The 25,506-nt window shown below is 37.2% G+C and overlaps 1 protein-coding gene across 1 annotated transcript in view; it reads right to left on the bottom strand.

The window, feature by feature from the left end:
* COL3A1 (collagen type III alpha 1 chain) overlaps nt 1-25,506 on the bottom strand; it is a 323,606-nt gene that overhangs the window by 149,596 nt on the left and 148,504 nt on the right. Inside the window, exons 18-22 of the mRNA XM_044075159.1 lie at nt 20,799-20,897; nt 19,805-19,858; nt 19,611-19,718; nt 11,760-11,813; nt 11,573-11,671 (exon numbers count right to left, since the gene is read on the bottom strand). Of these exons, the coding sequence (XP_043931094.1) occupies nt 11,573-11,671; nt 11,760-11,813; nt 19,611-19,718; nt 19,805-19,858; nt 20,799-20,897 (414 nt within the window). The remainder of the gene's footprint in view (nt 1-11,572; nt 11,672-11,759; nt 11,814-19,610; nt 19,719-19,804; nt 19,859-20,798; nt 20,898-25,506) is intronic.

Genomic DNA, 25,506 nt, shown 5'->3' with positions numbered 1-25,506 from the left:
GAGCACACAGTTTGATGTGGACGTTCTTAACTGTGAGTGATATGTGTGTTAGGTTGTTGTCTTATTGTGACACCACGTAGTTTTGTTTGGTTAACTGGTTCTATTATAGTGCCAATAGTGGAGTAGATGGAGAGAGGAGGTGGTTTTGCTATGCATTTCCTATTAGAGACGATCATTAATTTTGTTTTGTTTGGGTTGAGGATGAGTTGAACTTCATTTACGTAATTTTCAATATCTAGAAATGACTTCTGCAGTTTATATTAGAGTTTCTGGGGTGTGGGAGCAAAGCAAATAAGAGTAGCAGCATTAGCATATTGAATGATAGAAGCAGATTTAGTGGCAGTGTTTAGACTATTTGTGAATATAATAAAAAGGAGAGGGCCAAGGCTGGAACCCTGAGGAACCCCAACAGAGACTGGGAGGAGTGTAGAGAGTTTATTATCCCATAATCCCACCTCATTTTAAACCTTTACTAAAAAATCCCCTATTCAAAAACTGGATATGTCCATGTCTAGCTCCTAGTTAACTTACTTACTGGAAAAGTCAGCAAAAGGGTGTTGTGTTTGCTGACTTTGCGGTTTCCTCGCTGTTGGCATTGGGTGTGGTTGCCATCAACTCTGCAGTGAAGGAGTAGATTCCTCAAGACTGAAAATCACCTTTTGGATTTGATTTGCATGCCTTCCAGCTTTGGATCTATATTCAGTTGCTTGTGGGACTCTTATATACAGTACTCCATTCAGGCAGAAGAAGTTCTACATTGTGTGGCGTTGTTCTGACTTTGTGTGTGGTCGAGAATAAACCATGGCGGTACGCTTGCTTGGAACTCTTCATGACTGATATACTGGCTCTTAGGGTTTTCTACAGACTATAAGTACTAGGTGAACATGTTTTTGCCAGGTGAATTACAGCTGTACTGAATAAACTGAATGTTGTTCAAACTGGACCTTCTTTAAGTAAATGAACGGCTTATGGTCTTGGTATGAAACGGATGGACATATGCCATTTTTGAGGCATTTTGTGACTTTCCTTGGAATCATTACTATTGTATAGGTGACTGGTGTTTGCTGTTCATTTACGAAACTTAACAACTCATTTGGACTATATGTACTAGTTTTGGATATATTTTATTAGGTTTCAAGAGTTTTTTTTGCTTTCATTATATAAACACAATATTATATTGATCTAACAGCATTCTATAATTAGGAGGCTACTCATTTTTTCATCATTGAGAAAATGTGATATGTTGATATGTTTTGGATGTTATTTATGTGGGTTTTGAATGACACATGGATTATATGTATAGGTCTCAGATATAGTTGCACATTTATTTGAATTTAACTGTTGAATTGCTTTCTCTATACTAATGGGAAGCCATATTCAGGTAACAACATTCAGTATTAAGGTGACTACAACCGTTTGTCATTAAGGGAATGTGACAAATTGTTTGTTTTTTATTTTATCAAGGATGATTTGAATGATGTAACCTAAGGGATAGTTCAGTACACCCTGAGTCAGTTATCAGCATTCCCTATAATCCCGCTACATGCCATAGGTTGTAGTTTTTTTGGTAGGGATACTGGATTTTTTCAACACACAGCTGAATTTGTGCGATTACTGTACATGATTTTCTATGTATAAATACTGGCATGTATTTTGGGTTATTATTAATCTTTGTAGTTGGTGTAATCCAATATTTTCTGTTACTCTGATGGTTGAATGCAAAGTTTGCTATGGCTTTATAATAAGGGCATGAAAATTATCTTTTGATTGAATATACATGTAACGGCTGAGTCCAGTGGACAACTTGGGCCATTTTGGGATATGTGTCAGTGGTATTATGTTCCTTTTGAAGCACTCATGTAACCATTGGGTTGGTGTCGGTGCAATCAAACTACACTTTTTTAGGGATTTGTACACTGGTGGCTGTGGTTCTCTCTATCTTTATTTCAAGTGGTATGATATGCCAGGTCACGAATTGACAGTTACATCTATCTAAGGGGATGTAGCATCGTGTGGCTTAACAACCTTTACTTATGGCTACAGACTGATTTCTTGGGATTATTACCCAAGGGTTTGGATACATACACACAAGAGCTATTATGGTTCCTTGTTCTATTTCATGAACAATTTATTATGGCAAACTAATGCCAGCAAACTGTGGTGGTAATTTGTAGGGGAACATAGCATCTTGGATTTTTTATCCAAAGCTTATGTTGATTGGGTTACATGATATTGTTGGCTTCGAATTAGGGATGGCTACTATGGTTCCTCTACTGTTATAGTTCTTTATGCATGGTTGCATTGTTGGATTGCTTGGGAATTATAGGTATAATTATTTTTTGAGGCATTGTACTGGGATTAACCACAGCCATTTGTGTTATATTTGGATCCGTATTGCTGAGGTTGATACACTTTCCTGTTGACTGATGGTTGCTCCAAATTGATGACTTTTGTACTCATATTATTAGTGTTATATGGGGATTTTTATGAATTAGTTGTCCAGATTTTGGTCTTATACCATCATTATTAATACATTTACAGACATATATCTTTGTGTTAAACATGGATCTGGTCTCTATTTTGAAAGGCTTAGCCTCTGACAAAGATGATTTGCAGGTTTTTGGGTTGGGACCTACAGATAAAGGAAGCATGAGGCATACTAATATTAATGACCCATCTAATCATTGTAAATTGGCTTTTCAAAAACTTAAAAGAAGCCTGAAAATACTTAGAAGAAATGTTTGGCATTTGAAACTGTTTAAAGCCTATCAGATGATGGGGGTTTCTCCTAGGGGCTTATAGGTTAGAACAAAGCCACTGGTCCATAATAGGGATGATATCCTACTGGAAGAATGGGCACAGGTTCAACAAAGAGCCTCTATGGGCTTTGTAGATGCCCTTATGTCATATTATGAACGAACTGTGAATCAGTGTATTATGGAGGTTGAATCTTCCAGTGAGGACACCAAACCTTATGAGACCTTACCATGTTGCCTGTCCTGTTTAAATGAGCTCAGCACTGAGTTACTTAATTTAAAACACCAATTGAAAGATAAAAAGATGAAAAAATTCCATTGTGATATGGGTGACTACCAAAAGGGGAAACCATATGAAATTTACAAGAATGCCAAATTTAATACAGCTGATAGTAGACCCCACTTTCATAAGTGAAAGTGACCCAAATCCATCCTGAAGAAATCCAGGATGAATTCCAGTGGCACTTCGAAGGATGAATCATCCTCCATCATGGATGTCGATGGCAACCACACCCTTGATTCACCCATTCCCAACAGGCGTAATCTGGGCCACCTTTTGGGGTTAGAACCAGGAGAGGGGGCAGGAAACACATGGCAAATAAGCAATCTAGAGTCTTCTGAAAATCATGACTCAACAGTAAATAATTGTACCAATGTTCATAACATATCTTCTATAACTCTTTCAGGGGTTGAAATGGAAATATTGAATAAAGGGCTTAGTTTTCTTCCTGGCTTTTTTGTCTCAGAAGATTCTATGGCTCAGGATGCAATTTTCTTTTGTCTCCTGTTAAATTTAAGATTATTCTTTGGCTCTGAACCCTGTTAATGAGAATGTATTTAAATTTCATAAATCTGCTTTCATGTCTCCTATGTATCCACAGGTTGCTATGTTTCAATCTAGCATCCTTAAAGATCTACACTTTGGTTCTCATGATCATACTATACTTCCCCACAATCTCTCAAAGATGGAATAACAGGTGTTGATGAATCTCAAAAATAATAAGAATCTGGTAATCCTTCCAGCTGATAAGGGCGGGGTGGTGGTGGTCATGGACTGGTACAAGTATTATAATGAGGCGATGCAGCAGTTACAGGATGGGAGATACTATATGTATATGCCTCTGGATCCAACTCCTAGATTTGAAATAGAAATTGCTGAATTTCTATCAAGAGCTAAGGATGAGGGTATTATAACTGATTCAGATCTCTATAATCTCACGGTACGGGATCCTAAATCTCAATATTTATACTTATTACCCAAGATTCACAAGAACCTCACCAACCTGCCTGGTAGACCTATTGTGTCGGGTAGGGATTCCGTTATGGAACCCCTTTCACAGTTTCTGACCCAATATCTTCAACTCCTTTTGGTATGCATTTGAGCTCGCATACAAGATACAACACAATTTCTGGACATTCTTTCTAATAACAGTGCTGGCTGGATAACTGTGAACTATACCAGCCAGGTTTTAACACATTTTTGGCCTATCTTGCAGAGCATGTACTTACTAAAAATGTGTTATATTTTCATGGCCAATGTTTTTGGCAGGTACTAGGTACAGCAATGGGGGCTTCGTTTTCCCCCATTTATTCAAATCTATTCATGGTATACATGGAGGATGAACTTATTTATAATGCCAGTTATAACATATACCTCAATGAGATAGATATATGGAGACAGTACCTTGATGATTGCTGGATGGTGTGGAAGGTGGGATAGCATTTATTTACAAGAATTTGTTGGTTATTTAAATGTGAATTAATGGGAAACTGAGTTCAAAGTTAATTGCCACTTACAACAAATAACATTTTTGGATGTTCTGGTTACCAGGAATTTGGATAATACTTTGAACACCCAGATTTATCGTAAATACCCACAATAAAATTCTTTAGTTCGTGCTACTAGCTTCCACCCCCAGCATATCATCCGGAACATTCCCAAGTCCCAATTTCTTTGGATTAGATGAGTATGCTCTGATACTGACACTTATGAACATTTTAGGAAAGAGCTTGCCCATAGATTTAAGGATAGGGGTTATAAACCAGGGAATATCATTGCTGCGAGTAACTGGGCTTCTGGTGAGGACAGGAAGGATCTTTTGAGTTATAGGGTACATCAACCTGTTGCAAAATCCAAACTCAGGTTGGTTACAACCTTTGGTAGGAATACAGGGGTACTTATGGATATTGTTCAGAGCCATTGGAATATTTTGATGTCAGATCATAAATTATATGAGATCATAGGGAATAGATGCCTATTTTCATTTCAGAGAGGACAAACATTAGGGTCACACTTTAGCCACTACAAATGATATCAGGATTCTATTATTACCAACCAGCAATGAACCATTACAGGGGATATACTATATGGGTGCATCCCCTGTGGTCATTGTACACTTTGCTCCAGGGTTGTGAAATTGAAAGAGCTCACAAGCAAGAATACTGCCATGGTTTATAATATCACATTCTTAGCAAACTGCAGCTCAGACTGGGTGGTTTATCTCGCTACATGTTTTTGCTCTGCTTTGTATGTGGGGCAAATGTCTAGACCATTACAATTACGGATTTCTGACATTAGTGACATTAGGAATAAAAGACAGTCCAATGCCCTCTATAAGCATACACTTAAACATAGAACTGCTTATTTCAGATTTATAATTATTGATAAAATAAAAGGCAACAGGAATAACAAGTCTGGTTGGCATTCAATTCTTAATGCTAAAGAAAAAAGTGCATAATTAAGTTGGGTGTTTTTTTTCCACCTGGACTGAATGAGTATCTTTAAGGGACCTATGGGAATCCACATTTGTTAATTGTGTTCCTATTTATTAGGATGTGTTAAAGTATTTGGGTTGTCACTGAGGAAGGCTAATATAGCCGAAACCGGTCTGATTTAATTTTGGGGGGACTGGGTATGTTTTTTCTGACCCTTTATGTGTATATTTTTACAACTATACAGTAATAAATTGGTTTTCTAACCACACAATTGTGCTGGCCTATTTTTGAATTTAACTTACTTGCTGCCAATGTTGATATTATACTGGACTCAATTTTTTTCTCATGTACATATAAACAAAAGGTTATGTTGAATTACGTTTTAATCATCCATATGTCTCAAACTATACATTTAACTGAGTTATTCTCTGTCCTATTGTATTTTATACTTTAATTGTACCATTGTTGTATTTGCTGTCTTTTTATTGTGGAGCTTTTCTCCCCGGGCCTCCACTGAAAAAGGACTAGTGTCTAGATGGACTTTCCCGGTTAACAAATGTAAAATGAAAATAATAAATTTAGTTGCTGGTTGCCAATTAATAAGGTAGCTAAAGAACTAGTTGAGAGCTTGTAGAGTTGAGGTTGAAAGAGGCTAGAGTGTTGAGTAGTAGTTGGTGGGATACCGTATCAAAAGTTTTGGACATATCAAGAAATATAGTAGAGACTAGTTGTCCATTGTTTTTGAGGAGGTTGATGTAGTTAGTGAAACTTATGAGGGCTGTGGAGGTACTATGTTTTGGACAGGAGCCGTGCTGTGAACTAGATAAGAGGTTATTTGTAGTGAGGTGGTCTAGGACCTGCTTTTGGATACATTTCTCTAAGATTTTGGCTAGGGGTGAGAGAATGGCAATAGGCCAATAATTAGAGAGATCGTTAGATGGGCCTCCCTTGTGGATGGGCATGATATGGGATATCTTCCATAGTATGGGGGCATATTGTTCTGCGATGGAATGGTTGATTAGGATAGATACGGGATAGGCGATGGAGCTTGCAGCAGTTTTTAAAAAGTCATTAGGGAGTTGGTCAGCTGCTAGAAGGTAGGTTTTAGTTTTGATAGGAGTTTTTTCATATAAGAGGTTTGTATGGGTTTAAAAGAGACATAGCTGGGTTTAGAGTTAATAGAGGTAGGCACTGTAAGGGGTTGGATAGATTTGTTGTTGTTTAAAAGTGAGGTGATAGTTGTGATGAAATGAGAGTTAAACTGGGAAGCTATACATTCAGTGCTATTTGTTGTAGATGGTGCAGGGGTAGAGGTTTTGTCAGGGTTGAGGAGGTAGTTAAGGTTTTGCCAAAATTTTTGTGGATTATTTATGTGTTTTTGCTGACTATATATCTTCTTCTAAACCTCAAAATCTAATCAAACTTCATTTTCGTGAGATGAAAATTGCAAAAGCTTAAATACCCAAACAGCGGATTTTTCCCAGGGTGAGTAAACACTTTCCCAAACCTAAACAAAGCATACAACTTAGTAAATAAAACCCACCTAGGTGGGAGGCAACACCCCCAACCCCCACAGTGGAGAAAAGGTATTGTTGGGCAAGTGTTTACTTACCCTGAGAAAAATTCACGATCCAGGTATTCAAGATTCAAGGTTTCATGATTTTCTTGGGCCCCTATATATATATATATATATATATATATATATATATATATATATATATATATATATATATATATATATATATATATATATTTCTATATAGGTCCCCTTCAAAACATCTAAAAACCCATAACATTGAGACCTGAATATCTAAAACCCAAAACATCTAAAACCCATAACAATGAATTTCATAACATCTAACACTACAAATCACAAGAAAATAACATCCCCTCTACATATAACACCAAACTATAAAACACATTTTTTACTACGTTTCTGCAGGGGGGGGGGCTTGATACAGTGTGGTTAGGACATTAACTTTTTCTCACTGTAGTGCGATCTTGGAGTTGGTATATTTAATTTAGGGGGTGTGGGGGGTGCAGGGGGGCTTGCCCCCCTGCAGAAACGTAGTAAAAAGTGTGTTTGGTAGTTTGGTGTCATTATATGTGGAGGGGATGTTATTTTCTTGTAAAATGTAGTGTTAGATGTTATGAAATTCAATGTTATGGGTTTTAGATGTTTTGGGTTTAATATGTTCTGGTCTCAGTGTTATGACCCTTAGATATATATATATATATATATATATATATATATATATATATATATATATATACACATATCTATACACACACACACACACACACACACACACACACACACACACACACACACACACACACACACACACACACACATTAAACAAAACGGAGACATCTTCCTTAAGAAAGGAAAGAATCAATGCCAGCACATAGTTATACATCACACTAGCAGTCAGTTCCTAATGAAAACACCTATCATTGAATTGAGATTTGCCAAGTTGTGCTTGACAGCTTAGAACCTCATCAGGTTTTTCTTAATGAGCAGCACAGAAACCAATGTACAGTACATCAGGCAAAATTATTGACTTACAGAACCATCATACTACTGATAGGAGAGATTTTTAGCAAATGTATTTCTGACATTTTATAATTTCTCTACCACAGGACTTATTAAAGCAATTAAGTTTGATCCCCCCCATAGTGGAGAACTCAGACAAGCAGGTCTCAACTACCACCATTTGTCCATTTACAATGGATATAAGAAGTTTAAACACCCCTGTTAAAATCACAGGTTTTTGTGATATAAAATAATGAGACCACAATAAATTATTTCAAAAATGTTCCCACCTTTAATGTGACCTATAACTTGTACAATTCAATTGGAAAACAAAAAATCTGTTAGGGAAAAACATATAAAAAATAAAAAACATACAATATGCTGTTTGGATAAAACTAATGCTTTGTTGAAGCACCTTTTAATTTAATTACAGCATAGTTTATCAGCATGGCACATCTTGACTTGACAATATTTGCCACACTTCAGATTGCGAGGCCATCTCTTGTGCACAGCCCACTTCAGGTCACCCCACAGATTTTCTATTGGATTTAGGTGTGGGCTCTGGCTGGGCCATTCCAAAACTTTAATTTTCTTCTGGTGAAGCCATTCTTTTGTTGATTTGGATGTATGCTTGAGGGTCATTGTCATGCTGAAAGCTGAAATTTTTCTTCATCTTCAGCTTTCTAGCAGATACCTGAAGGTTTTGGCCAAAAGTGGCTGGTATTTGGAACTGTTCATAATTCCCTTCAACTTGAATGAAGCCCCAGTTCCAGCTGAATGTTGTTCTTGCACCAAATGTTCCTTTTGGAATTGTGGCCAAAAAGTTCAGCCTTGATCTCATCAGATCGTAACACATTTTCCCACATGGTTTTGGGAGACAATGTATTGTTTTGTAAATTTTAGCCAGGCCTGCATGTTTTTCTGTGTAAGAAAATGCTTTCATCTTGCAACCCCACCCCATAGTCCAGACATATGTAGAATATGGGAGATTGTTGTCACATATAGTACATAACCAGTTGTTGTTGTTGTTGTTGTGTCTTTCGGCTTATCCTGGTTAGGGGTCGCCACAGCGGAACTCCGGTCCGCTAATATTTGGTAGTTGATTTTTACGTGCCAAGTTACCAGCCCTGATGCACAACCTTCAACGAAGGCATGCCCATTCACGCATGCCTCCACACAGTAGACGCTCTAGCTGAGAACTGAACACGACATCTTGCTGTGAGACGACAATGCTACCACAGCACCACTACCATGCTTGCCAGAAATTCCAGCAGATCCGTCAGAGTTGCTGTAGGTCTCTTGGCAGCCTCCCTGACCAGTTTTTGTCTTGCCTTTTCATCAATGTTGGAGGGATGTCCATTTCTTTGCAACATCACTGTTGTCCCATATTTCCTCCACTTTTTGATGACTGTCTTCACTGTGTTCCATAGTAAATCCAATGCTGTGGAATTTTTTTGTACCCTTCTCCTGACTGATACATTTCAACAATGAGATCTCTTTGATGCTTTGTAAGCTGTCTGCGAACCATGGCTTTTGCTGTAGCAGGCAACTGAGAAAACATCAGGAAAATCGTACTAGGACAGCTGAACTTTATTTGTGGTTAATCAGAGTCTCTTTAATTGATGGCAGGTGTGTACCCAAGAAGACTGATTGTTGTAATTAAATCAAATGGTGCTTCAACAAAGTATTAAAGGATGTGGACACACAACAAAGTATTAGTTTGGGTGTGCACACTTATGCAACCAGAGTACTGTACTTTTTTCTTTTCTTTTTTATATTTTTCCCTAACAGATTTGTTTGTTTTTCAATTGAATTGTGCAGGTTATTGTTCACATTAAAGGTGGAAAAAAGTTTTGAAATGATTTATTGTGTTCTCAGTTTTTTATATCACAAAAAAAAAGGTATTTTAACAAGGGTGTATAAACTTTTTATATTCACTGTATGTCTGTTCACTTTAATGATGGACATATTTTATTGACAGGCATTCTAACTAGTTTTAGAATGGGGGCAAAGGCTTTTTTAAACCACACAGTCCGTTTCTAACCTAGTGATGAAGCTGCAGTAGTCCAGTAATTAGACTTTCCTATATTTCTGCTTCAGTCTTAACCCTCTAAAAAGCTTTATCCTGCCATATTTTTAAATCACCCGCCAAAGTTCCTTGATTTTAAAATACCAGCGAGACTGCAGAATACCTCCCAAAAGTAAAAACAGGTGTTGTCCATCAGATTCTGCCTCTTGCAGTCCAGCTGTCCAGCATGAATGCCATTATTTCATCATGGTACACTGGTAGTCTAGCTCTTCTTTTATGCAATGGAGCACATTATAAATAAAGTTTTTTGTTTTTGTACTACAAGATATCCATATGTACATGATGTTGTTTGGACAATCAGCAGAGCAGTACAAGGGTACATAATTAAAGTGCAGCAAATATTTTAATGTAGAAGTGGTCACTGGATCCTAATTATAACAGAGCTGGTGATTTTTCCGCATGTGCAAGTCTGTATGCATGTCCTTGTTCTGCAACCACATGTCTGTGTGCATGTGCTTTTTTTGCACACACATCTCAGTGCATGTGCTTGTTCTGCATGCACATGTCTGTTTGACATACCTCTCAACCTACAGACATTGAAAATATTAACAAACACCATTGAAAAGAAGGAATATCCAGCTAGCAATCTGGAAACCGAATTAACATAAAATGTGAATACTAAATAGCACATAACTCTTCCTGCTTCCAATAGGAATGTGGGATGTTACTTAGAAACACATTTAAAAAGAGAGAGAGGTAAAAATGTTGGAAAAAATATAAGTGCATTATTAAAAAGACAGTGTAAATTCTGTAGATTTTGTACTAAAAAATTGTACCTCACAAGGTCATTTACTTTTGCTTCTGAAAAGGAGATGTAAGATGCAGATCTTTATTTCTTTCTTTAAATTATTGGTGTCACTAGAATGTTGGTAATGTAAAGTGGCTTTAAGTGCACTAGACAGCTTCAAAGGTCATATGTGATGAGGGGATGAAGAAAGTTGTGTAATGGGGTAAACCAAGCCTGAAAATAGGGACATACCTCCAAAAACAGGTATATCACATGCAAGAATAATCAAGGCCTGAAAATAGGAACTTTCCTCCAAAGTATCTATGATTGAGTATATAAGATTTTATCTGTGTGCTTATACGGTTAAGTGCATATAAACAAGTGCAAAATGCAAGTTAATAGGAAATATGTACTCACAACTAAATGAAAATAATTGCTTAAGCACAGCCTTTAACATAGTTATATATGCTGCAATTTAGTGCTGCTATATAATTATTAAAGATTATCTAACATCAAACCTATGTATTTATAAATGTTATCTTTTCAATACTCTCCCTGATTTAAAAAAAAAATCATGCAGTATAGACAAACGTTACGGTTATGTTAAAATATGAACTGTGTATCAAACTTCATTTACCTGAAAACAAAAATCAAAATATGTTTTATTTATAAACACCACAGTTGTTGGTTCATAACTTATTGTACGTCAGAACAACCCATGCAAAGCAGTTGGATGTAATGTTACATACTCTTTGTCCTGGAAGACCAGGTTCTCCATTACGTCCAGGTTCTCCTGAGTTTCCCTTTGGCCCTGGAGGTCCACCTGGGCCACGTTCACCAGGACCGCCCTGTTGGTATTAAGATTTAAAATAGTAGTAAGCAAAAGATTTCATGTAAACTCACACCTGTATATGCAAGTATATAAGTAAAACTCACCCTTTCTCCTGGCAAGCCATTTGTACCTGGTTGACCACGGAATCCAGGGTTACCCTATTTAAAAAGCAAAATTACAACCTATTATTTCCATGTTTATGCTACAGATTCTTTCAATGTTAAGTAAATATAGAATTTTTTTATGATCAATTGTTTTACTTTGTTTAATGAAATCAGCATGTTATTAAGAAATCAGTGGGTCATACAATTTACACTAATAAAATGCATATAAAAATTTTTAATAATCAGTATCTAAAAAGTGAAACATTGCTTGACACCAACACTGATTATTGATTTTTAAAGTTATGCATTTTATATATATATATATATATATATATATATATATATATATATATATATATATATATATATATATATATATATATATATATATATATATATATATATATTTGCTGTTATTTTGTGATTCTTGATATAATTACAGAAATGTTTTTTTTTCTCATGCCCATTGAAATCTGACTTTGTCAATTAGTCTAAAAGTGTTATATCTTTTGCACCCTTTTCATAAAAGTATAATACTAAGAATTTTAAATGCTGTCCACAGATTTCATAAATATAGGTTCATAGTTTCATACTAGGCTAATATCCACCAGGGTCTTTACGAGCATAGCCATGTAACCAACCCCAGTTTTGTCCAAAAGTTCATTGTATGCCTGTATGATAGGGTATGTTAGTAAAAAGATTATTGGGGGGGGGGATCCAGACTGGGGATGAATTTGCGATTTCCCATCCAATGATTACAATTTCTTTCGAATAGGGTTAGGGATACAGTATGCTTCATGTAGATACCGGGCTTATTCCACAGTCCAGGATCCTTTGAGATGCATATTGGTCTCTCCAGCAGGTTCTATTCATGTTGCAGATAAAGCTCAGGTCCTTTGATCTAGTGTTTCTGCTGCTATTTGTGTTGTGGATGTGCAAGAGATCCATGGGATGTGGATCTGAGTATACCTTGTATGTTAGGCATTGATCGCCTCTTAGTAACCTGTAGTCTGGAGTCCAAGTACAGATGTAAGACCTTGAGGTGATCTGTGATGGACAGGGTATTTGTACTCTGGATTCTTCTGATAAAGAACCTTTGAGGGCATTCCAGCTGTTGCTAGTACATATTAGGCACATGCCAAAGGTTTATCATATTCAATGATGAGTCTGATAAGGACTGAGTAAAGTGGTATTATTACTTCCTTTGACCTGGACATGATAAGGGCTGAGTAAGGTGGTATTATTACTTCCTTTGACCTGGACATGATAAGGGCTGAGTAAAGTGGTATTATTACTTCCTTTGACCTGGACATGATAAGGGCTGAGTAAAGTGGTATTATTACTTCCTTTGACCTGGACATGATAAGGGCTGAGTAAAGTGGTATTATTACTTCCTTTGACTTGGACATGATAATGGCTGAGTAAAGTGGTATTATTACTTCCTTTCACCGGGACATGATAAGGGCTGAGTAAAGTGGTATTATTACTTCCTTTGACCTGGACATGATAAGGGCTGAGTAAGGTGGTATTATTACTTCCTTTGACCTGGACATGATAAGGGCTGAGTAAAGTGGTATTATTACTTCCTTTGACCTGGACATGATAAGGGCTGAGTAAAGTGGTATTATTACTTCCTTTGACCTGGACATGATAAGGGCTGAGTAAAGTGGTATTATTACTTCCTTTGACCTGGACATGATAAGGGCTGAGTAAAGTGGTATTATTACTTCCTTTCACCGGGACATGATAAGGGCTGAGTAAAGTGGTATTATTACTTCCTTTGACCTGGACACGATAAGGGCTGAGTAAAGTGGTATTATTACTTCCTTTGACCTGGACATAAGGGCTGAGTAAAGTGGTATTACTTCCTTTGACCTGGACATGATAAGGGCTGAGTAAAGTGGTATTATTACTTCCTTTGACCTGGACATGATAAGGGCTGAGTAAAGTGGTATTATTACTTCCTTTGACCTGGACATGATAAGGGCTGAGTAAAGTGGTATTATTACTTCCTTTGACCTGGACATGATAAGGGCTGAGTAAAGTGGTATTATTACTTCCTTTGACCTGGACATGATAAGGGCTGAGTAAAGTGGTATTATTACTTCCTTTGACCTGGACATGATAAGGGCTGAGAAAAGTGGTATTATTACTTCCTTTGACCTGGACACCATACCCTTACTTATGAGTGGGGCGACATAGAATGATTTTCTTAGTAAACGTGTTTGCCGATTGCTAGATTAGCATTTAACGTACGTTCCCACAACCCCAGGGTCATCTCTTAGGGCTATTTTATTAATGAAGTAATTAGCATAGGTAGATGATTTCCAAAAGGGTACTATAATGCATTTCTTTGCAATAAGTTTTAATCTGTGGCTTTCACACCAGCCATTTGTTTGTGTTAGACCCTCTGGTAGGATGTTGGAGTTGTGGGAAGAACCTATGATAGCTTCCAATTTACAATCATCTAAAAACACGGGAGTCAGAGGCCTTAGATATTAGCCTTGACTTCTCAAAAGTAGAAAAACAAGAGCAAGTCTAACACGGATCCCTGGGTTGCTTCGCTGGTGACCAGTCTCTTGGTATGGTTGGTCTCACTGATCCTGACTTCATGGGTCCTATCTGTGAAGCATGGCCCATCCATTAATTCAGAAACTGTATCATACACATGACTGCAATACCTGCAATAACTGCAATAGTTGGCCCTTGTATTACACATGGGCAGACTTTATAAAGGAATTATGCATTTATGTATTATAATATGTTGCAGTGACATGAAATCCACAATGCTTCTGTATATGATTTCTAGTACTATAAATGGGGAAATTTGTGCTACTTTAATTGAACACCATTCCATATCCTTTAACCCAAAAGACATATCCAGCAGATGACCTCATTAAACATGTAGGTCACAGAACTCACTGAATCTGGAGAAAGTCCCCTTTTCTTGGGAGGTTTAGCCTCCTTATATTTGATGTTATTAAGTCAGAGTAGGCATAGGGTAAATTTCTCTTGAAATGGGGTATATATTGCTTTCTCTCCACACATAAATGCTAAGTTTCGATTGGACACATAGAAATGCATACATAGATAGGATGTTATTGAGAGCACAAGCAACCCTCATGGCTGCATAAAGAATGATTTCTCAGGATGGCACATATGTCAACTACATGCTTGCACAACATTAACGAATATAGAACTGTTTAAAATGGCGTTCAATGGCCTTGAGCATTGTCTTGTTTTATTCTAACAAGAATAAGAATTTGATTCTGAGGCACAATAGATAAATGAAATACAGAGCAGCTGGGTATTAGATCTTGCAGAAACACTGAAAAAACTGTTATTGTCACTGATATAAACATGTAAATAAAAAGCAGTCTAAATTACTTTTTTTAAATTTTCCATTTGAAGAAAACCTAAGTTATACAGAATCAAATGACAAGACAGCCTTTGGTTTCATATTTCCTTTTTGAAAAGTAGTGAATGTATTGCAGTCTGTGGTGATGAGGAATGGACTGTGATATGAAAGTGCCATCACTGTCTTCATGCACAGTCTTGATGACTGACAAAATGCCAAAGTAGACTGAATTATGGATGGAAAAGGCTGATACTTCATGGTCAGGTTGACTGCATAGAATAATAGAGCCCCTGACTGCAGCCCTAGTGGCCCATGTTTGATTACCTGTCCATGGCTTCAAAGCAGCAGCAGTGGAAGGGAATGATTGAATATGACTGAAGGTCAGCTCTTCTCTACTAGTAGGAAGATCGCTGTGTGTTTCTGGGCATGCTGACCCCTGTAGATGGCAGTGAGTTCACTGCCATCTACAGGGGTCAGCATGCCCGGGAGCACATAGCATTTCAGTCAGAAAGAAGCACAAAAGGTGACAGTATGCTTGAGTGACCCTATTGTAGCAGCCCACAAGATAGTATAATGAACAAAATATCTGATCTTCTGTTACTTGACTAAAGTCCGCTGGAAAAGGGGAAATAATTGACAAGTTGAAAAGCTTACCTTAGCTGTAGAGAAACTCAAACAAAATATACAATATTACTGGGGGCTCTGTTTTAACAAAAAATGCTTCAAATAGTCACACTGCAACATAGCAAGTGTTCCAACAGTAAAAGGCCTGTGATCTTTGGAGAGAAATGTATGATCTCTTGACTTTGTAAAAATGTTGAGGGATACTATCTATTACTGCATAAATGTTGAGAGGTGCAAGGAATATTTTAGGAACTTCTTATCTTGGTGAACATCTCTTCCTTTAAGAGCAGTTGTTTGAAATCTTTGGTGGATTCAGGTCCATCACTGTAGCTGAACGTCTTGTAGTGTTCAGATACCTTGCACAGTTGTGAGGTAACAGATATGGAAAAGATTTGGCAGTACATGTTGAGGGCATTGGACATGGTTAGGTTAGCATGGCTAAAGCGGGTATCCAGTGGGGCATGGAAGGTTGGGACACTGCCAAACTGGGATGCTGCATTCCATATTCAGAAAGGTGAATTAGCTATAACTGTTGTCCATGTCCAAAGATGGCAACATTTTGCTGCCTATAAATGAAATTCTGGTTATCAGTTTTACAGCCAGTTTTGCACTGGACTCTGAGCACTGTGAGTTTTCTATATGTATTGCTTATTAGTTGTGTTTTCGTGCAAATTTTGCATTAAATATGGGGTTCATTGGAATCTATGACCGTGCTATTGTCAAAATACTCATGTATTATTTTTGCAGATTTAGATTTCAGGGATATAGCTTAAGAAAATTTACTTTTCATTTACTCAGGCTTTGAAGATGATTGGAGCTGTTGTTCTATGGATGTTTAATTTCATGGACGATGAATTTTCAGCTACTGATTTTGAGCAATTTTGATTGGTACTGGGACACTGAACGTGTCTTTCTTGTTGTGGTAGGTCAGGTTTTTGATATGCCATAGATGTTCTATCACTTCAGAATGTTTGAAGGGACTATATTCCAGCTTTTGTTATTAATGAATGTTAAAGATTGTACATGATATGATTACTGCAAGATTATTCATTATTTAATGAGGCAATTGTATCATGTTTGTTTGGTTCAGTGTTGATTCATTCATAATGCACCCAACGCATAGTGCATTTTGCCTTAATTCATTTTATTGTACACAACGCTTCTATCTGATGGTTGTACAAGTGCTTAGGAAATAAGTATTACAATAAAATCAAAGTAGAATGTGAAAAGGGTCTGCATTCCAAATTCAGCAGGCTCATACTCTTCAGTATCCACAGAAAATATATATGCTGGAAAAAAGTTGAATCTTGGTTTCAAAAAGAATAGGATCGATTCTTTTCTGGTAGTGCGACTTCTTCAGCATGTGGAATGAGACTTCATAAAAAGATCTGATCTAGTCTGCAGTTATTTAATGGACTTACTGGATATTTATTTCCATTTACTTGTTGGACATTTATGCCCATGTGAAAAAATCAGGGAGGTTCTGTGTGAGCATGGAGTACCATGACCACTATTACTTGTTATCTGGCCCAAGTATGAATGCAGTAAGAGTTATTTCCACAATGGTGCCATTATATATTGGTTCAGGGTGCCAGTTTGACATTAATACAAGTTAATTCTGGGTGCCAGTTGGGTAGAGCCAAGGATGAAGCATCTTACCACTCCCATTCATAATTTCCATGGGCAGAATATCAACCCTTTACAAAGCCTGGGAAAATGCCCAGTTTGGAGATGAAATTATGACATTTCTGTTTGCAAACAATGTGCTATTTTGACCTCATCTGGTTAGCACTTCTAATATCCACACATTCATGATAGTGAAATGAATAGGATACAAATATCATTCCATAAGTTGACAGCACAGTGCTGTTACATTAAACTGTGGATTTATTTTATTAGGTGAATGAGGGAAATTGCTTCACTCACTGAAGAACGTTAAACAACTCCAGTCTTGTTCAGAGTGATGTAAAACTAATGTAAGATAAAGTAAGGAACTGGGACAGTGGAAGCAGTCTTGTAGGTGCTGACCTTATCTGTAGCAATGATGCAGAAACTGAACTCCCAGTCAAAGCTTTCAGTTAATCGCCCATTGTTCATTATTGTTATCACCTGTGGTCAGGCGCTACTGGTCATGATATTAAGACTAAAGTTGTAGAAACAAGTGGCAGGAATAAGACTGCCCTGTATGTTTATTGGGCTAACTGTTTATAACAGAGTGAGGAACTGAGAGATGCAAGAGATCTTCAGTGCTGAACTGGTGCTCCTTTGTCTCACAAGGAATAAAGTGGAATGACTTGGGTAACTTATAATGATGCTTGTTTTACAGCTCACATTCTGGGAACTCTCCAATGGGAAAAGGCCCGTGGGCAAACTCATAAGAAGCTAGAGGGGTTATATTTCTTAGTGTGCCAAACTTTGGAGATCGTACAGGACAATGTGAAATGTACGTCTGGGGAAAGGAGAGCTTGATTTTCTCACTTTACTTTGTTGCTTCTTTCATTAGTACCAGGAGAAACAGAAATGTGAGTGAGTGAGTGAGTGAGTGAGTGAGTGAGTGAGTGAGTGAGTGGGTGGGTGGGTGAGTGAGTGAGTGAGTGAGTGAGTGAGTGAGTGAGTGAGTGAGTGAGTGAGTGAGTGAGTGAGTGAGTGAGTGAGTGAGTGAGTGAGTGAGTGAGTTAAATTATCCTAATGAAAATGTTCTAGCTTTATCACTGCTTCATCTGTAAATAAGGAAAATCATTAATTGTCCAATATTAGAGGAGGAAGGCATGTGTTAAATACATTATTCCAAGGAAACAATTGTTAAATGTAACCCTCATCTATTTTAACGTTTACTGCCATTTGTCATTCAAAAATATTCATTTCCATGGATTGCAATATAACATTAATAGCTGTATTTCATTAGCTAATAAATTTGTTTTTTTTTCCTGTCCTGTATTTTCTACCTGTGCATGTAACACACAGTTATGAATGATCTTAGAATGCACTGAATACCTTTGAGGATGCAACACTGCACTGGGGTTCAGAGATTTCCAATGCATGCACCACTTAGTAATAGTAATAATATTGTAGTACATGTCTGACATGTCTTACTGCCTAATTACTGAGCTTCTGTATCACAACTCAGTACATGTACCCAAACTGTTGACGGGAGATCACTGATATTTATAAAAACTGACTCTAGGTGAGCTAATCTTATCTAATGCTGGTTAGGACACTGATGATGGGTGCCAATTGCAAAGATTTGAAGTCAGGAAGTTAACCACATTTAATGTCTATTGCTTCTTAGTAATTTGCCACTGAATTTAATCTCATCTAATGTTGGTCAGCAAATTGCAATTACGTGACATTAATCAGTTACACTAATGGAACGACCTTATAAAATCCCTCCCAGTGTATTCCTTATCTTGCTTCACTAGGTCACACTTAAGCTTTACTTCACATGATGGAGGAGTATTACACACTACACTCTTTTTCAGAAAAGAAAACAAAGGCTATGACTCAGAAGATGTATGCAAAGGAAATTCATTATTTTAGTCGTGACCTTCATCTCCTACTTGACGATTTTCTGCAGCTGCATTTTTAGTCTGTGCATTGGGTATAAGCAGTATTGTATACAGAGGTTATCAATAGTCAGTTATTTTTCATAACTGCAGAGATTTTATCTATTGTTCATACTTTGCTAATTTTATTATCTGAAGAAACTCTCTCAATCTTTTTACCATTAGCGACCAACAAGGCAGTGCGACAGTATGTACTTCATTGGCATTATGGGATTTTTTTTCCTTGCAAATGAATAATGATATTTTTAATAGAGGCCATGGGGCACTTTTTACTTAAAATATTTGATTTTTGCTGCCATTACTTACTTTTTCGCCAGGAGCGCCAGGTGTTCCAGGGACACCATTTTCACCAGGAGGTCCTCTCTTGCCTTCTGTGCCAGGATTACCAGGAATGCCTGCTTCACCAGGAGTACCCTAAAATGCAAAACATTGAAAGTCAAAAATGCACAAAACATAAGAAATGATCTGATTCTATCATTTAAAATATGGTTAATACTTACGGGTTCACCTCTAGGTCCAGCTTCCCCTTTTTCACCATTTTTACCTGATTCACCCTAAGGAAATTTAAAGCATAGTTGTAATATGCAGCTGATTAAAAATATGATTAGCAGAATTTGTACACATGATCTTTAGGAATCAATGCTTTTGTTGTATGCAGTACTACTACAGTCTGTAAGTTATGAGATATAGTATACTAGTACATTCAGTATTTATTTTCTCACTTCACCAGAACGGTGATGAATTAGAACCTACTGAAAATATCTGTTATCCTTAAAGGTGAAATAAACAGTCTTAATTTGTGCAAGAAGTCTACAAAATACTGCAACTGAGGATCAGTCTAACTGTGAGGCATTAGACAGGTAAGCTTTAGAAGATCTTTAACATAATGATAAGGCAGACTACCTGGCCACATTGATGACAATTGAAGGGTAGCTGGTGTATCACCCACACTTTTAAGTATTGTGAGTCAATACTGTAGCAATATGAATGACAAGGGGGGTTGCATATGGGGTAAGACACATGCATTTTCTGTAATCTGCTTTGTTAGGGTTAGCAATCTGTCATAAGGAGTTTGGGGGGGGTCTCAATTTCAGATAGATGGACGATGGTTCCCTCTACTACCTTACTTTGCTCTTAAATGAACCATAGGACTCTTGCCTCCAAGGAGCAAATGGGTCAGTGGAATAGCCACATGTGCAACACTACATAATCAGTGTGGGGGATCAGGAAACTGAGTCACATGACATGTTTCACAAGTCTAACATCAGCAGGTGAAGAAAACGAAAGTTTGAAAAGCAGACAAAGAAAATTTTGACAGGAGAAATGGTAATGTGCACTTCTTATCCATTTAATACTAGGGCAATAGCATTTCAAAAATACTGTATAATCCTAGGACCTGCATACACCTATGAAACAACAAAGCTAAGTCATACTGATTTTAGGCATTTCATTATCTTAAATAAAACTTGGTAGCAAAGCTATGAATCCACTTACCGGTGCTCCTCTTTCACCAGGATGTCCATTAGTACCAGGTGGACCAGGAGGGCCAGCACCACCAGGTAATCCAGGTGCTCCACCAAAGCCAGGTGGTCCCTTGTAATTATAAAAAATCTTGGTTATTTCCTCTACATTAATAGCTGGATAAATAAGACAGATCATATTTTATTAATCGGTAAGTTCTTTAGAACATCAAATTGTATGTGTGCATGAAGTCGTTTCAGTAGTAATGCATGTTATAAGTCATATCACATAAAAACCTTACAGTTTATATATCATCTGTGTTTATTTACAGCATCAAAATGCTGGAGGTATTTTCTAACAAGCCTGCATATTATCATAATAAAGCATGCAAGGAGCCAATGTTTCTAATGTAGAACTGCTGTTCATTAACATTGTGTGCTTTCATTTCATATTTCATACTAATAATTTAAGTAGTATACAATAAAATCATTTCTAGAATAATTTAAAAATTTCCAAGCCATAGCACCTGCTTAGCCTTATTGGATTTCAGTTTGGTTGACTGCAACTACTTAATGTGTACTGTCTCTGAAATCATGTAATAAAGTGAAAAAAGAGCAACTTCCTTAATGCCAATTTGCAGTAATCTAATACTAACAAATGCATACATTCACACACTCACATTTATTTACTCTTTAGAAACCAGGTTAGCCCCAGTAGGATAGTGGTCCCTATACAGGAGAGATATGAATCTGTATTTATACTACTAGGGGAAATTTTGACAGGGCATCAGGGAATTTCCCTGTCTTTCCAGTAGGTGCCATTGGGATCTTTTGCACCTCCCACCCCCCCATACTGCACTACAGTGTCAGCAATCCAGCTAGCTGGGGTGGGAATAGAATCCACAGCATACTGCAGCAAAGCTGAATGTGCTATCTCTTGTGCCACTAACACTACTCTCACATTCACATACACGTGCAAATGCACAAATGTGCCCACACACACAGACACACACACACACACACACACACACACACACACACACACACACACACACACACACACACACACACACACACACACACATGCACACAAACACGCAAATGCTCACACACACATACACACACTCAGACATCCACACACGCACACACGCACCCACGTACCCCCACACACACACACACACACACACACACACACACACACACACACACACACACACACACACACACACACACACACACACACATGTGTGTCTGTGTGTGTGTGTGTGTGTGTGTGTGTGTGTGTGTGTGTGTGTGTGTGTGTGTGTGTGTGTGTGCATTTTAGAAGGACAATCTCTCATTCAATCACACTCACTTTCAAAACTCAGCTTCACTCACACAAAGACAAGCACATCAGTCTACTACTCATCCATACATCTTCACCGAAGAACCTCACATTATAACCCATATACATATGTATGTAGCTCCTCATTAGCACTCTTCAAGAAAAATCTTGATGATTGGATGGGTAATAGGAAATTCACCCTGGGGACAGGGGCACAGGAAAATAATTTTCTTGGGTGGCGAAAGCCAGGGTACCTTTTTGGCTAGGCTTGTATAGGCCCTACGGCCAATAGACTAGTACCTACCTATGAATCTATTAACCTATGGATCTATTTCACATGACTGAAATTCATTTGACTGAGACCACAATACCTAATTTTCAAAATACTAAAAACCCATTAGACTGAGTCTCATTATACTGAAAGCTTATGATGCTGAATTTCAAAGTACAGAATTTAAGTCATAGACATGCACACTTACAATGCCAATATCTAACTCTTTTCAGAACGTAACTAATTAATTAACCTATTAACAGAAACTGGACAATATAAAACAAACTAGGTGGGGGGCTATGCCCCCACACTCCCCAAACTATATATACTAACTCTAGAATTGCACTACAGTGGGGAAAAGGGCATACATCTTTTACTTACCTTTTACTTACCTTACAGTACTGTACACCCTGCCACTACTGCCAGGAGAGCACAAATATCTGCCATATTACTTTAGATATTTCCCATAAAAATGAATACCTACATTTAGAAACACTACATTGCTACTTTCTACACTGCTATCGGTATTCTGACAGTTGGCACATTAAGTTACAGTAATGTTTTTGTGTCACAAGCAATTCACAGGTGAAGGGAAACATACCATGTCTATGGCTTAAAATTCAATATTTTGAAATTCAGTTTTGTAAGCTTTGAATACAATAATATTCAGTCAAATGAGTTTTCAGTATTTTAAAATTTAGGTATTGTGGTCTCAGTCAAATGAAATTCAGTATTTTGAGTTTTCAGTCAAGTGAAGTAGACCCATATGTATGTATGTATATATATATATATATATATATATATATATATATATATATATATATATATATGTTTTTTGCTGCCACAGTAGTATTAGACAATTAGAAAATAAATCAATATAATGGGGCAGGGATATGGATGGTTATGACTAACAGTTTCAAAAACTAAAATCAGAAAATTCATTAGGCATGGGATCTTATCATACTCATGTTCACGGTCAGCCATAATAAACCAGACAAAAAAAAGAGGTGACAGGGTTATTAAGACCAACAGTAGAAAGTGTAGGCAAAAACCATAATGGACTTGCAATTTCAACCACTGCTGGTGGCAAGTGCACATTTCAGACAAGTTCATGGTTGGTGTTGGGGTGTATAGAACAGCATTATTTTCATAAAGCTCAAGCAGAGCAGTGATCAGGTAGGGTGGATCCAATGGAGGAGAATTAGTTAGACATAACTTTGTACGGAATGGTGGGAAGTGAATGGGATGATGACACTTTTCATAGGTTCACAGGTAATTATTGACCCTTATTGACCTTTAGAAACCTAGTCCTGTATTCTAATGAATTTTTAGCCCTTGTAATTTAAGCATGAATAACCCACAGCTGAGCAGAACATTTACATGTTGCTCCTATCCATAAGGGATAAGGGTGCTAAACCAGGGTGACTTTTTGGTTACCCATCAAGTCATCCAGATGATATTTGAATAGAGTACAGGAATTATTTTGCTTTATGTGGAGAGGAAGGACTTTTTTACAGTAGTGGATACTTGTTGACTGAAGGACAGTTTGTTCTCCACATATCCAGTTTCCTAACTACCAGATTGATTTTCAGGTGTGTGTATTGTTGATGTGATAATTACAGAGGATATTATACTTGCCGAAGGTAATCATTGTGCCTTTTTTGGCATTAAGTTTTAGCCTGTGGTTATGACACAAACTATTGTTTTTGGGACTACCTTTTAGCTGGATCTTGATATCTTCTAGAGAGTTTATGATGGCACCAAATTTCTGGTCATCTGTAAACTTGGTCAGCTATAACCCTTTTACATTACCTTTGACCTCTGAGAGTAAATGAGAAAGAAAATTTGCCCAAGTCTGAGCTATGGGGAACATCACTAGTGTCAGGTCTTTTAACATAGGTAGAGCCACCTAGACTAATTTCCTTGGTTCTATATGTGAGACAATTTGCTATCCAATAAATTACATGAGGATTAACATTTAGCTGGGAGAGTTTATCATCAATTCCTGAGTGTAGGATGGTGTAGATCACATTTTCAAGGTCCAGATAGGCGGTGTGCACAAATTTTTCCTTGTCCATTACTTTAATAATCTTTTTGAAGAAGTTTACCAGGTTAAACAGGCAGGATCTACCCATCACAAAACTGAACTTGCTTTGGTCAAAGTAGTAGTTTACTTATATTCTTATAATGATCCTCTCCATAGCCTTACAAATGTGTGCACTTAGGCTTATGGACCCATAATTACCCAAGTCAGTTGATGCTTCACATTTGTGCAGATGAATGACTGTCTTTGTCCTCCATTCATCTGGCATAAAGCTTGCTAGGGGACTAATATTACATAGACTCTGCAGACGTGCTGACAAGTCATTTTTCAAGTGGCCAGTAGGCAGTCTGCTATGTTATCTAGCCACATTAGAAGCAATGTTTCTGGCCTCTGAAATTGTTTTTAGTACTTATTTTTTTATGTGATTTAACATAAGTGTAGATGTGGGTATGTGATCTGGGAAAGAAAGGGGGAGAGGGAGATGAAGTTAGAGCTAAACTTAGTTGCTAGTAGATTTGATTTGTCCTCAGGGTCTATGTGCTATCATTTACTATTATTTCTGTGCAGTGCTGGGCCTTGTTTCTGTGGTTTCTAACATAGGTGTAGAAGGCTTTATGGTTGTCTTCTGCCTGTTTGGTTATTTTTATCATATCTATGTTTGATTGATTGGATCAGAGAGCAGAGTTCTTCTTCAGTATAGCACAAGTATCTTTGATATCTTGAGAGTTACATTTATTATGGCATACAATGATTTTTTTTTTCTTTTATTGCAGAGCCTGTTTATATTTGGGTTTTCCCATAGTGGTTTATTTTTAATTCTGGCATTGTATTCACTTCAGATGGGGACAGATACAGACTCACATGTGCATAGAATTTGATAGTAAAAGATTCCACATAAGAAATGGGGTCATCAGATTAGAGATGGATGTTGAATTCTGTCAGATCATCATTCAGTTTTAGTAGATTAGCCTTTGCATAATCTCTGACTACTGTGATATTTGAAGATGCTTCTGCCTTTAGACATTCAGTGAATGTGATTGATTTATTGTCCAGATTGACTAAGGAACATATTCACCTCATATTAGTGAGGATCAAGTCCAGAA

This window comes from Protopterus annectens, chromosome 6.part0 (genome assembly GCF_019279795.1).
Source record: "Protopterus annectens isolate FY-2018-M chromosome 6.part0, PAN1.0, whole genome shotgun sequence".
Classification (NCBI taxonomy): domain Eukaryota; kingdom Metazoa; phylum Chordata; order Ceratodontiformes; family Protopteridae; genus Protopterus; species Protopterus annectens.
The sequence above is the reverse complement of the archived record's forward strand: the minus strand, read 5'-3'. Positions and strand labels throughout refer to the sequence as shown.